The 14,166-nt window shown below is 38.0% G+C and overlaps 2 protein-coding genes across 2 annotated transcripts in view; both read right to left on the bottom strand.

The window, feature by feature from the left end:
• LOC100377710 (glucoside xylosyltransferase 1-like) overlaps positions 1-6,292 on the bottom strand; it is a 34,740-nt gene extending 28,448 nt beyond the window's left edge. The window contains exon 1 of the mRNA XM_085501354.1: positions 5,355-6,292. Within this exon, the coding sequence (XP_085357480.1) occupies positions 5,355-6,184 (830 nt within the window). The 5' untranslated portion in view covers positions 6,185-6,292. The remainder of the gene's footprint in view (positions 1-5,354) is intronic.
• Positions 6,293-11,252: 4,960 nt separating this feature from the next.
• On the bottom strand, positions 11,253-12,452 carry LOC100373934 (alpha-N-acetylneuraminide alpha-2,8-sialyltransferase-like). Its single transcript, XM_002739093.2, has one exon. It carries the CDS (start codon positions 12,450-12,452, stop codon positions 11,253-11,255), a length of 1,200 nt encoding a protein of 399 aa, XP_002739139.2.
• Between the last annotated feature and the right edge of the window lie 1,714 nt (positions 12,453-14,166).

Here is a 14,166-nt window from a genome sequence, read left to right as displayed (position 1 = left end):
AAAATATAACTTTGACCACAGAAACACACTATAATTACATAAGTGCATGCACTACTGACAGAGTAAATACGATAACTGTAATTCCAGCAAGTCACATGACTGTCAGTGAGGTCATGTGACTATAAGAAATAAATATGTAGCAGACAGTCTCAATATGGTTCATTCATAGATTTTTCTGAAATTGCACCATTTTTTTACTCAAAATTTAGATCAGGATCTGTAGCCAATAGAAAAATATATTCTTCTGATTCAAAATTACCACAGAAATTATGTAAAAACTACACAAAAATCTTTCTTTTAAGTTTTGGCGGGAAAAAGTATGATGTTAAAACTAATCATATATACACATGTATATTTATGGTATAGACATAAACATAAATAAACATGAAAAGTCAGAAAAAAAAATGATTTTTGCCACAGTGATTATAAAAGATAAAAGAGAAGTACAACTATAAGCACAGTATTATCCTTATCTTTGAGAGTAGTTTGTATTTGTTATCTTAATGTTTTAGAGACTTTATAGGGACACTTGAGAGATTTATATAAAACATCTGGTTTCCACCTGATAATAGAACCTGACATGGAACAAAAATTGAGAATAGTGCAACTCGGCCATGGTGAGAAAATATTGGATGACTACTGGGGTACTAAACTATTGCTTGAAGCAAGCCAGTCAGCCTGATTTAAATAAAGGGTTGATGCTATAAGGTTTCATCATGTAATGTATATACTACTATTAAAATATGTATGTCACAGGACTTCAATTTCACCCAACATGTCACTAACCTTGTAACCAATACTAGTAATGCAATTAAGTCTGGTTACATCTGGCTTTGATAACCGAATTAGTTTTCACTGATCAGGATACTCAAACCGGCCATTACCCTGTCAATAAACACAAACCCACTAGAAAGTATTCACGCACCTGTCGTATCATTGTTTTCGTAATCAAAAATAACAATTCTGAACAATTACGCGTTGTCTTTAAAATAGGATATATTTAAAGATGCATTTTAGTAAAAAAAAATGTTTTATTTGTATTTAGTTTTTATAGATGTAGACGTTCTTTTTCAGCGAGTGGAAATGCCTGTGGTTAACTATGGGAGCATGCTTATTTGCATGTCATTTGCATGTCATTAAAACTTTGGTCCATGAAACGTGTAGGATCATCATGTTCTTTCTCATGTAAATTTGAATGGAAATTATTTCAAAAAACGTTTCTGGGCCAGAATACCCATCAGTTTTACTTCATGAATATTCCTATTGAGCTCATAGTATCAGATGTATAATCTTTATTGAATCATGTCAAAAGTTTTTCTAATTTACAAAAAAGAACATCAAAGTACTGCATACAGAAGAAGTTTCTAACAGGGAAATTTGAAGAAGACTTGGAATTACTGAAGACTCCATATGATTCAACCTGCTGAAACTTTGTGAGGTAGTATGGAAAATCATCGTCAAATATTCATGAGTTGTATTCTCCATAGGGAATTTAAACAATTTTTTCACTGTTTAGTTTGGACTTTCGTTTTCGTTCAATCTTGCATGACAATTGCATTTTTTGTGTCTGTGTAAAAATGCACATTTTATCGATATATAAATATATTTATTCAAATCGTTATTGAGTTTATTTTATTAAATAGGGTAGGACCAACTACCAAGCCAACTACACATAACTTCAGACAGCAGTAATGACCATAGAACCAAGAGTGTATGCAGCGATGACCTCATAGCACTGGGATGCAGTGATGAACCCATAGAACCATGATTCTATGCAGTGATGAACCCATAGAACCATGATTCTATGCAGTGATGAACCCATAGAACCATGATTCTATGCGGTGATGAACCCATAGAACCATGATTCTATGCAGTGATGAACCCATAGAACCATGATTCTATGCGGTGATGAACCCATAGAACCATGATTCTATGCAGTGATGAACCCATAGAACCATGATTCTATGCAGTGATGAACCCATAGAACCATGATTCTATGCAGTGATGAACCCATAGAACCATGATTCTATGCAGTGATGAACCCATAGAACCATGATTCTATGCGGTGATGAACCCATAGAACCATGATTCTATGCAGTGATGAACCCATAGAACCATGATTCTATGCGGTGATGAACCCATAGAACCATGATTCTATGCAGTGATGAACCCATAGAACCATGATTCTATGCAGTGATGAACCCATAGAACCATGATTCTATGCAGTGATGAACCCATAGAACCATGATTCTATGCAGTGATGAACCCATAGAACCATGATTCTATGCGGTGATGAACCCATAGAACCATGATTCTATGCAGTGATGAACCCATAGAACCATGATTCTATGCGGTGATGAACCCATAGAACCATGATTCTATGCAGTGATGATGAACCCATAGAACCATGATTCTATGCAGTGATGATGAACCCATAGAACCATGATTCTATGCAGTGAGGAACCCATAGAACCATGATTCTATGCAGTGATGCACCCATAGAACCATGATTCTATGCAGTGATGAACCCATAGAACCATGATTCTATGCAGTGATGAACCCATAGAACCATGATTCTATACAGTGATGAACCCATATAACCATGATTCTATGCAGTGATGAACCCATAGAACCATGATTCTATGCAGTGATGAACCCATAGAACCATGATTCTATGCAGTGATGAACCCATAGAACCATGATTCTATGTGGTGATGAACCCATAGAACCATGATTCTATGTGGTGATGAACCCATAGAACCATGATTCTATGCAGTGATGAACCCATAGAACCATGATTCTATGCAGTGATGAACCCATAGAACCATGATTCTATGTGGTGATGAACCCATAGAACCATGATTCTATACAGTGATGAACCCATAGAACCATGATTCTATGCAGTGATGAACCCATAGAATCATGATTCTATGCAGTGATGAACCCATAGAACCATGATTCTATGTGGTGATGAACCCATAGAACCATGATTCTATGCAGTGATGAACCCATAGAACCATGATTCTATGCAGTGATGAACCCATAGAACCATGATTCTATGCAGTGATGAACCCATAGAACCATGATTCTATGCAGTGATGAACCCATAGAACCATGATTCTATACAGTGGTGACCCAATAAAAGTGATGAAGTGATGACCCCTTAGAACCATGATCCTATGCAGTGATGACCCCATAGAAGTGATGACCCCATAGAACAGAACCATGATCCAATGCAGTGATGACCCCATAGAACAGTGATGGAGTGGTGATCCCATAGAACCATGATCCAATGCAGTGATGACCCCCCCCCCCATAGAACAGTGATGGAGTGGTGATCCCATAGAACCGTGATCCAATGCAGTGATGACCCCATAGAACAGAACCATGATCCAATGCAGTGATGACCCCCATAGAACAGTGATGGAGTGGTGATCCCATAGAACCGTGATCCAATGCAGTGATGACCCCCATAGAACAGTGATGCAGTAAGGATCCCAATAAACAGAACCATGATCCAATGCAGTGATGACCCCATAGAAGTGATGACCCCACTGTCCCCACAGAACAGAACCATGATCCAATGCAGTGATGACCCCCCCCCCCATAGAACAGTGATGCAGTAAGGATCCCAATAAACAGAACCATGATCCAATGCAGTGATGACCGCCATAGAACCATGATCCAATGCAGTGATGACCATACTGTATAGAGAACATTACAGTAGAAATCACACTCGCACAACTGTCTTCAATGAGTTCAATGACTCAGGACAAGGGAAAGGAAAAGAAAAGTTGCGGTTTTAACTGAATGTATCACTCCACACAGCCCATTACCAGTATGACCCAGCCCCGGGTCAGTGTTACCATAAGATGTACAAAATGTTTCAAGCACCGTATCTTATTTATTACAAGTACCTCAAGCGAATGGCATGCAAAGAGTAAAGTCTATTCAACAGAATTTCACATTAATGACTTGGATCAAATACAATAGCATTTCTGCTTATATGCACTAATATGAATGAGTCTTGTATAAAAAAAAAATTATTGGTCATGTAGCATGTGCATGTTTACCATACACTGGGCCACAGAAATACTGAAATATTTCTATCTTTACAATACAAACATATAAATTACCAGGTTGATAATATTATGCAAATTATCCACCATGCTTGGGCATTTTGTTTTTATTGGATTGGTCTTTTTCATTTCATCAATCAGTAACATCTTTTTTTTTTTTTCCAGATTGCTTTCATACATCGTGAATCAAAAGCAAGTCTGTACCAATCCTTTTTCAAAACAACTAAAGCGTTCTAAATGTAAATACCTCATCATGGGTTGTTGAGAAACAAAGTTTCCTTTTAAATTATTTCATTCCTGCTTGAATATCTTTCTGTATAGTAATGCAAAATATCATCTAGCCAACCAGAAAGACCTTTCATTCCTGCCTCTTTTGAAACCCCCAACAACATTCAGAGGCTATTACATTAGTGAATGGGATATGGACAACAAAGAACTCAGTGAGTGGTCAGCTTTGTATTTATTTTTTATTCCAGTACTGTTCTTGGGCTTCCATTATTTGGGGTCTCATCCATTCTTGTTTATGAATGGAGTGCTTTATTGATATGTAAATAAGAAATAGTGGATTCCAGTATTTTAAATTTTCTCACGTTCTTCGTCTGTTGTCCTTTTAACTCGGGCTAAATCATGGATATCCGGAAATAACAAGTGTTTTCTTCGGGTCATTTTAAAGGTTCATTTTGCTGACTAATAAAGAGTGGGTTCATCTTGAGTGCTTCTAAGTGAACTGTTTATTATGGAAAAGGAGCAATGAGTGAATGGACATGTTGGAGTGATGAACGAAACTTTAGGTCAAAATGCGTATATACATCTTGACTCGGCTGCACCAGTCAATGGTCACATGTCATACAGGACAGGTCATAAAAGAATGGGAGGGCCCCCCCCTCAAGCCAAAAATACGCAAGCCATTCATTTACGATTTGTTGCTGACTCGAGGGTATTCATGGGGACTCCCAGTAAAAATTATGAAAGTAGATGTGACTCGCCATCTGAAGTACCACAGCGAAAACTACACTGACACACAGTCCCTCTATCTGATAGAGGGACTGTGACTGACAACATTTCTATGATTTTATGAAATTTAAAAACTTCTTGACACTGTCCCTTGTGTATACCATGGAACTACTGGGATTTGTAGTTCTATGGGTATGCATCATGACCGAACCCCCAAATGCTACACACCCATAGCCATGTCATGCAACTACGGGCGATATTATTTCATGGCTGTCACCATCCAAGTTGACATGCATCTCACTTATGTTAATTAATACTTACCCATTTTTGAAAGCAGGGGGAACTTGTTTCATTTCCCTTGGACCCTGAAAGTTTATTCGATTGTGCGATAGGACATTCAAACGTGACTGCTCCAACGGCGCTTGTTTGCCTTGATTGCCAATTTGTAGACGGGCCACGTTCTGTTGGTCCTGCCACTGTTGGGGTGCGTTATGCACTTTCTGCGACGGGGGCACTTGCTTTAGTTCGCCAACACTGCCCCCGACATTGTTCACTTGTAGCGGCACGTTTCGGTTAACAGAATTCTCAACAGCTGGCCCACGAAGCTCGGAACTGTCGAAAATCAAACTAGGCTTACCAACATGAAATTTTGGCTGCTGGTCTGGCTTTTTTCCAGGTAAAACATGTTGTTGGTTGGCTTGTTGCTGGTCATAGGGGGACTTTGGCGCCTGATTTAACGCATCAAGTCGCTGATCCCGTTGAGGTTTTACATCTTGCGGGACGCCGATGTTTTGTTTTCTGTCAACGTAATTTGAAACAGCAGGTACTGCAGGAGGCGGTCGTCTCTCGCGTTCTCCGTTTTTAACTGAAATCGACTGTGGAATGTCAATAATAGGTTTCACATGTAATTGGGAAAGATCACTGTTCTCGTGAGGTAGAGGTAAATGTGGCTGGTTGTGTGATTGAAACGGCGAATTGTCGTCAGTTTCCTGGTGGTGTAATCGACGTTGGTCTTGTTGTAAGCGTACCTGTTGTCGATTTTTACGGTTGTCGTAAGGGTCATCCTGCCCCGGATCGTTGGAGATCAAATAAAACAGCAATAACGTAGCAAACGAGAAACAGAAGAGTGACACTTTCCGCTTGAACCTCATCTTATCCAGGTATGTCGTGGTAAAGCATGATTTTGTCAGTGAAATAGTGGACTGCGTAAACAGCTACAAGGCGACCTCAAGCACAGACTACGGAAGTGACGGCCCGCGAAGTTTGAAGAAGAGTCATAGCATTTGTTTTGTAAACCAAAATATCTGAATAAATAAGCGCGTGTTTTGCAGGTAAATATATCAGCAAAAGAAGTATCTATTATATTTTGTTACTTTAATATACTTTCTTTATTTTAATCAGATTAAAAGGTACAAAACTTTACTATTTATGCAATAACCTTTACCGAATATTGCATCTGTAAATTACAGTTAGGGAAAACGTCATTTGGAATAATACATTACTCGAAGGGGAGGTGTGTCTCACAGAGCAGGAGGGGCATACATTCACTTTCAACAGTCATTTAATGATCATTGTGCGCAATGAGTCAGAAAGACAGGTACAAATTAATCAGCATCAAATTGTCTTCGCGGCTGAAGCACGGAATGATATGGGGAAGTAAATGTTCACACTCTTAAAATTAGAATGGACAGATATATTAACCAGAATTTATTTGGAAACGCTGTCTTGAAAACGAATGATGTAATTTCATCATTTAAAGGGCGGTGGTCGTCGCGCCGCGTCCTGTTCGATATGGGACTCAACGTATACAACGCGTGTAAAATACATTACATAAAATTCGAACGCGCGCCGGGCGACAACCATCGACCTTTAATCACAGTCTATACAATAGTATATTGTATAGTATATTGTATGTTATTTAGATCAAAAATGAGGTTATGATTTCAATAAACTATTTATTATTATTAATATTACAACACTGTTACTGCAATATTGTTTTACACGTGACACTATAAAAAAGAAAATGTGCCTTTGAGAAGGGAGCTTGGAATTGATTAATAAGAATTACTATAAAAATGTTAGAAATGCAGTAATTTTTTTTGTTTGTTTTTTGCGAGTTTTATCCTGTAGAATGTTGTCAGGGAGAGTTTTCCATGAACTGTTACATTTACGCATATCCCCGAATAGTGAAGTTTTACACAAATTTCCCATTTTTTGGCGAATATAGATGAATAGACGATTTTCCGTTCACTGCGAGATCCCGCGTTATGCGTGAAATCGAACATGAAAACAGGACAAACCAGGGGGGAGTTGCATGACACGATTGGTTGAAATAATCGTCTCATTTGCATAAATTAATATTCATGAGCAATGAAAAACTCGTCTTTTCAGTAAAATTGTGCCAAAATGCTTTCCGATAGCATACATGTTAGTTCTAAATTGACTGATTCTATCGTTACCAGCTGATAAAATAATCGGAAAAATGATGTAAAAGTAATTTTTGAGACACGTACTTCGATCGGACTCCAGCTAACTATTGAAAGTAAGCCCAGGTTTTCTCTTTACCATGATCATAGCAAGTTGCGATATTCATGGAGAATGCAGAGGCACGTTCAAATTTCACTCTAGTACTATTGCTCAAAATTGCTCAAAATGTTTTCGGTGACTTTTATCAGTGACAAGTTACCTAATAGACCATTTTCCTTACACTATTAGCATATTAGTATGCATTTCGAGAAACCACAGTGTGTGTGCATGCGCAGTTTGAAATAGAACAGTTTTGAACGCAATAAAATCACGCGTAGAACTCAGGCTCCAGCAAGAAATTGTGGCGTCAAACTGGTTGTCGGTTGAATTGTTTTGCAATAGACATAATTTTGGAGCCTGTATTTGTCTATGAAATGTTTCTAAGTTTTGTTGAGGATTATTCTGTAAAGAAATTGCTGAAATTATTTCATCTGTTTGTAAATGGGACGTTGTTGCTTTGACGATGGGCTACGGACCCGGGACTACGGACGACTGACGTCGAAACGTTCCATTCAGATCGGATGGTGCCCTCTCGTGCCAATCCCCCCTTGGGACAAACAAAGGTCATAGCATCGTAGTGGCGTCAGTATTTTACGGGATATTTCCACGCTTAATAATGTGCTGTACACATTTGATGATAGTACATTTCGATAAAGTAAGGGTATCAAAACGCAATATTCCCCTGTCAAAGATCGGCCTTTGCACTTTGAGCTATCTTGGAAAGAAGAATGCGAGATTGGTCCGCGTCTTTCGCGCAATACATGATATCTCGCAGTTGAACGGAAAATTACCTACTCGTGACTTTTTACATCGTGCGCGTATTTTAGCGCATAAGAATAAAAGCAGGCCAGATATGTATGTCTCAAAATCTGGTCTATAATTAATCGTTTCATTATTACAGTAGCCAGCAGTATGTAAAAATAAATATGTAAAAATAAAGAAAATGACAATATTTTTACTTTTGTGTAGGTTCTACCTTAGTTCGGTACAATGCTACCGAAAAGTAATGCCATTTTCTTAGTTTTTACTTATCTAACATTTGTTTCACACCTTCTGTTGAATAATACTACAACGATTAATTTACAGACATATTTTGACACGAAATATTACCATTGTAATATACGCCAAAATTACGTGCAGTCAGTGAAAAGATGTATAATAGCGCCCTGTCACACGCAACGTAATATTACCGTAATTGGTATAGTACAGGTGTGATGGTTCAAATACCAAAATGGCAACAATAACAGAAAGATTTCCCTGGCGGCGATGATAAAATACGAACACGGAGCCAACAGATGAGGTTTCAACTGGTACTGGTATTATTATACTCTGCAAACATCAAGTACAATAACGCGGTAAAACTCCACTACTCCAATAACTAGATACTTAAACTTCAATACAATTCAACGATCTGATCTCAGTGCTGAACAACTCCCCTATATATACCCCCACTGTCTATAAATAGACCATTACATCAGCATACATAATGAGTCTGGAACTTACTTCAAATTTCTAGAATGTTCCACTACCTTCTATTGCTTCCTACAGTGTTCTATTACCTATTCAACCAGTTTCTAAAAAAATCTTGAATATTCCACCCAGACACAGTACGGTTCTAGAACATTCTTAGTGACACGGAAGTGGTAAATAAGTCGTATGCGACACGCCCCCATCGGTAAAGTAAAGGTATTTTTGTAAAGGTTCTGATGAGCGCACTTGGTGACGCCCTCACGACTATATATTTATATGACTATTGACGTCATTGTAAATGTGCATCCAGTTGACCTAAACTTCTACCTCCGTACATGCACACATGTCGTTTACTAAATGTCCAAATTATGTTTTCTAATTGAAATTGATTTCACAATAAATCATTTTCCGTGGGATCCCCCGTTAAGTGTGAATTGAACGTAAAAATAGGAAAGAACGGGTCATAGCATTGTAGTGGCCTCAAAACACCGTCTGGGATTCGAGAAACACGAAACTATTTTGAGAGTATTTCCACGCTTGTGCTATACACATTTGATGTTTGGCAATTTTATTAAAGTAAAGATATCTCGATGCCATAATCCTTTCTGAAAGATAAGAATTTCGACATCGATCTTTTAAAAAGAAAAATTCGTTAAAATGTATTATGATTCAAGGCTGTGACGTAAGTTGAGTTGTTTACATTTTGTTATTCATACATTCTATTGAACACCTCGTGAAGGCATTGGCTCAGATTCGGGCGCAATACCAAATAAATGGAAACTTGCTAATCAATTTATCCCACGAAGTGGTACTATATCTACATATATTGTAATACAAGGAATGTCAATACCTGCGTTTTAGATTTTTTTTTATTCTTCCTAGATCAAAAACATTTTCCATTATACAATGAGATAATTGACTATTAATACTTAATTATTATCTACGCGTCGCGATTAAAAAAACAAAAAAACAACTTATCGGCTGAGATAGCTCCGCTGTTAGCAATGCACATTTCAATTAAAAACTGAATATATCATTAGAAAATGAATAAATCTGAGACAGGTCTACCTGAGGTACCTATATGTATAATATTGAAGCAATCGGCCTTGCGATTTTCAACAATAAGTAAAAAATATTACTTTATATTAAAAATTACAAAAATATTAGAGAATTGAAGATATCATCACAGAATGAACAAATCTGAGAGAGGTCCACATGTAGTATCCGTATAACATCAAAACAATTGGACTTGTAGTTTTCAAGAAAAAGTTTAGGTAAAAAGTTGACACGGACGACGGACGCCGGACGACGACGACTCATATGATAAGCTCCGCTCGACAAAGTCGACAGCGGAGCCAAAAACTGATTTAATGGCATATTAAAATATCTAAACAATATTTAGCCCAGAATCGTAGAATTTCACTAGAAAAAAATGAACTTAAAGCCAAATAAAGTAAATTTCATTGTGAGAACCGTAACTGTACTTTATTGCAGACATGTATCATACAGTTGCGTCGCGCTATTAAAATAGTATTAAGTACAAAAAAAGAGAGAACTGCTTTCTGTTTTCGTTTTTGGTTTTGGTTTTGTTGTTGTTTTTTTGTTTTTTTGCTTTGCAGTGGTTGTAGAGGGCGATATTCTTCAAAATCTAGCGTTAAATGTGTTTCGCAAGTGTTAACGCAGGGAGTCGTCGTATCGCTGTTTACAGGCGCCTGCCCATGAGTTTTTGCGTTTTAGCATGCGTTGTTATCATCGCTTATAGTACGTGCCGGTGCAAGTGACGACCCCTCCGCTTCAAACGCTTGGTTCCAAGTAAATGTAAAAATATGCTTATTTTACAAAATGTAAGATAAAATAGATAAAGCATAAGTAATTTGTCCCATAAATAAAAATACCTTATTGGTCAACATGTTTTAAATGTAGTTAGGAGTCACCATTTTAGCGTGATTGTGTAATCTAGCGTGGTCGTTGTAAAATGGTGAAACGTATTTTGTAGATAAAGCCACGATTACTAAAAAGGTAACCGTGGTAACACAAATTAGAAAAAAAATGTAAGTTTAAAGCGAGAGCGTCGTCACCTGCGCACGCGCGGGAATTGAGCCCCAAGCGACGATATTAACACAGGCTAAAAAAGCAAGGGCTCATGGGCTGCAGACGCTTGTTTGTAAACAATGACACGCTATGGCCATCTGACGCATGCGCAGGTGACGACTCCCCGGATGGCTACACAGCGACAGTGCACGATTCTGTGTGTAAACGAATAACGCCTTCTTCGTGTAGTTTTACTAAAGTGAGAAATTCTTTGTTGACGTCATGGGCAGCAGTATCTATTGGACGATCGTCGTAATAATGTAAACCTAAAGGGCGACCACCCACCCCTCGGTCAAACGGCCAAAAACCATAGAGGTGGACTTCCTGACATAGTGAGAGCGCCGCTGCAGTCAGATACGCGCCAGTACTCATTCTGTTTAGCAAGCCAAGTTCGTTCCAGAAATTCTGCACCGACACCAGATGAGCGGGGTGCGCGAAGACAAGTTTGTTTCTGTCGTTTGGCGCCCTCTTGTAGACCCTGTAAGCTTGTAAGGTGAATCTGAGCCCACTTTGCACAGAAAATAAAGGAACCCACAGAAATCCATTAAATGCTTTCGCGTCTTCAGCAAATCGGTTCTGATCATACTTTCGTGCCAGACTGCGATATCGTCCGCCGAGGACAGCGACGTTATTTGCCGTTGTCAAGTTAGTTTTGCTTCCCACATCCTTAACGTACTCTTCAGTCATCGGTGGCATATTACACCGAAAGACGAAGTCAGATTTGTCGATGTCGATGCCACAGTTGCTGTTTGTTAAAATACCACTACTCCCCATCACTGTACACGCACCAAATGATTTGCCGGAAAATGGCGAATATTTGGGGATGGCGTTGTAGATTTCCTCTGTGATCGGGTAATCGACATTACTCTGTACAGAAAACTGCATCCGTTCGTCTAGTTTACAGTTACTCTTAGTCAAAATAAGCATATCTCTCGTATTTGTCATACGATCTATAATTTCACGAATTTGGTTGACATTTGTAGCATTCCGTCGCCATGGTTTCGATAATTTGTCCAAAATGCAGTCAAGATTGTCCGTGTAATTTGTCGTTGTGAAATTACTGGACGGTACCTCTGTACTGGGATGTACTGATAACACTTTCTTTTCAACACCGGTATCTTGAACTCCGTGACTTCCCGGGGAATCATCTTCTCTATCACCTTGCTTCTTGAGATCAGCATATCCCTTCTCAGCCACACGAGGAACACCGCAGCCCGCACAAGGTTGCATGGAATCAGCAATTTCTCGTAGCAGGTTTGAATCAAGGGATTTCGAAGCAATAAATTGTCTTTTAAAAATCACATATACAATCAGCAAGGTAAAAGACACCATCGAGAAGACTACTAGCCTTAGGAAAATTCTGTCCAATCTCATAACTGAACAAAATAATCATAGAATATCGATTATAATGGTGGTGGCTGTACTGATTCAACTGGTATTAGTTGAATGGAAGCAAACATTTCGTGGTCCAAAGTCCACTTCAGGATGTTTGAATGTATTGACGCTGAGGGCGTCGTGTTCAGCGGTGGCTCTTCTTTGCTCCTGATATAGATCTACACCCAGTCGTGGCAAATTTTTTGTTTACATGACAATTCCTTTTTTTTAAAGAAAAAAGGAATTTTATCAAACAATAAAATTACCATGGTCGGGCAAGTCTAACCAACATCCAATAGGGACCTAGGATGTATCCACCATCAGTTGCGGATTTACAACATGGTTCACAAAAACAAAGCAAAAATAAAAAGAAAATAAGTAATTACCGACCAAAATGTTATATACTGTATAATACTGTATAAATGAAAACCGCACTTACTACAGATTTTAAAATGTTCAATTGTAGACATATATAATGGGAAATTATTTAATTTAGATCAAAATGGATGCTAGAATTCAAATCTACCAATCCAGAAATAGTACTGTGACATTATCCAATCAGCAATTAAATAAGTGGGTGGTCGCAGTTGCTATGTCACGTGAATATATGCGCCAATCATTATGAAACGGCGGTTCTGGTTCGTAAAAAGGTTAATTTTAGGATACATTGCCAATTTCCGCCGCGAGTAAACGGAGCTTGGTTCGTGACAAATTATGCCTGAGTTTTGACATAAAATGATCAACTTTTTGAAATGCTTTTGCTGTAAATAATAGAATCTCGCTGTTAAATTGTGGATTTTCGCCGTGAAATGATTGGGTTTAGCCTTGAGGTGAAAGAGATTTGCTACAATGAACTAAACATGTGTGCTGTCACTTGTAGGCTAACGTAAAGAACATTATCAAATTATCAAATTATCTGTTTTACATGTAATCACTGACTTTAACTGCATTGTGAAACTACTGCATCCAAGTTTGCATTCCCGTAGAGGCGTCGAGCGCTGCGTTAGACGAAACGAACGCTGCGTGTTTCTACGTACCGTCTACACTAATTTAATTTAATTTAATTTAATTTAATTTAATTTAATTTAATTTAATTTAATTTAATTTAATACTGCTATTTTGAACGTTCACTTTCTACAACAGGAATGATTGTAGATGAATATTGAAAACTGAATGAGATGTGCCCCAAAACACATATTGACCGACTTTATTGTCTAGTACCAGCTGATTGGGGAAAGGTATTATAATACCATTGCATAAAAAAGGTGATAAGAAAAATCTTAATAACTACAGGGGTATATCATTAAGTTCAGTTGTAGGGAAATTATATAATAGAATACTTGAAAAAGAATTGAATTCCTTGATAGAAAAAAATAAAACACTGGGTAAAATTCAGGGTGGCTTTTGAAAGGACAGGCGCACTTAGTCAAGAGGGAATAGCTGCAACACGCAAATACAACAATAAAAATACTTACTTGGCATTTTTGGATTTCAAAAAAGCATATGAAACCTTCTGGAGAGACGGCTTATGGAATGCTTTATGGCAGAATGGTATATATAAAACAGACATAATACAACATAGAAAGTAAGATATGATGGTGATATCGACACTGACTACTTTACACAGAACGAGGGTTTAAAACAGGGATGTGTTCTGGCTCTATTATTATTT

Source organism: Saccoglossus kowalevskii, chromosome 7 (assembly GCF_978046115.1).
Source record: "Saccoglossus kowalevskii chromosome 7, keSacKowa6.1, whole genome shotgun sequence".
In the NCBI taxonomy this organism is placed as follows: Eukaryota; Metazoa; Hemichordata; class Enteropneusta; family Harrimaniidae; genus Saccoglossus; species Saccoglossus kowalevskii.
The sequence above is the reverse complement of the archived record's forward strand: the minus strand, read 5'-3'. Positions and strand labels throughout refer to the sequence as shown.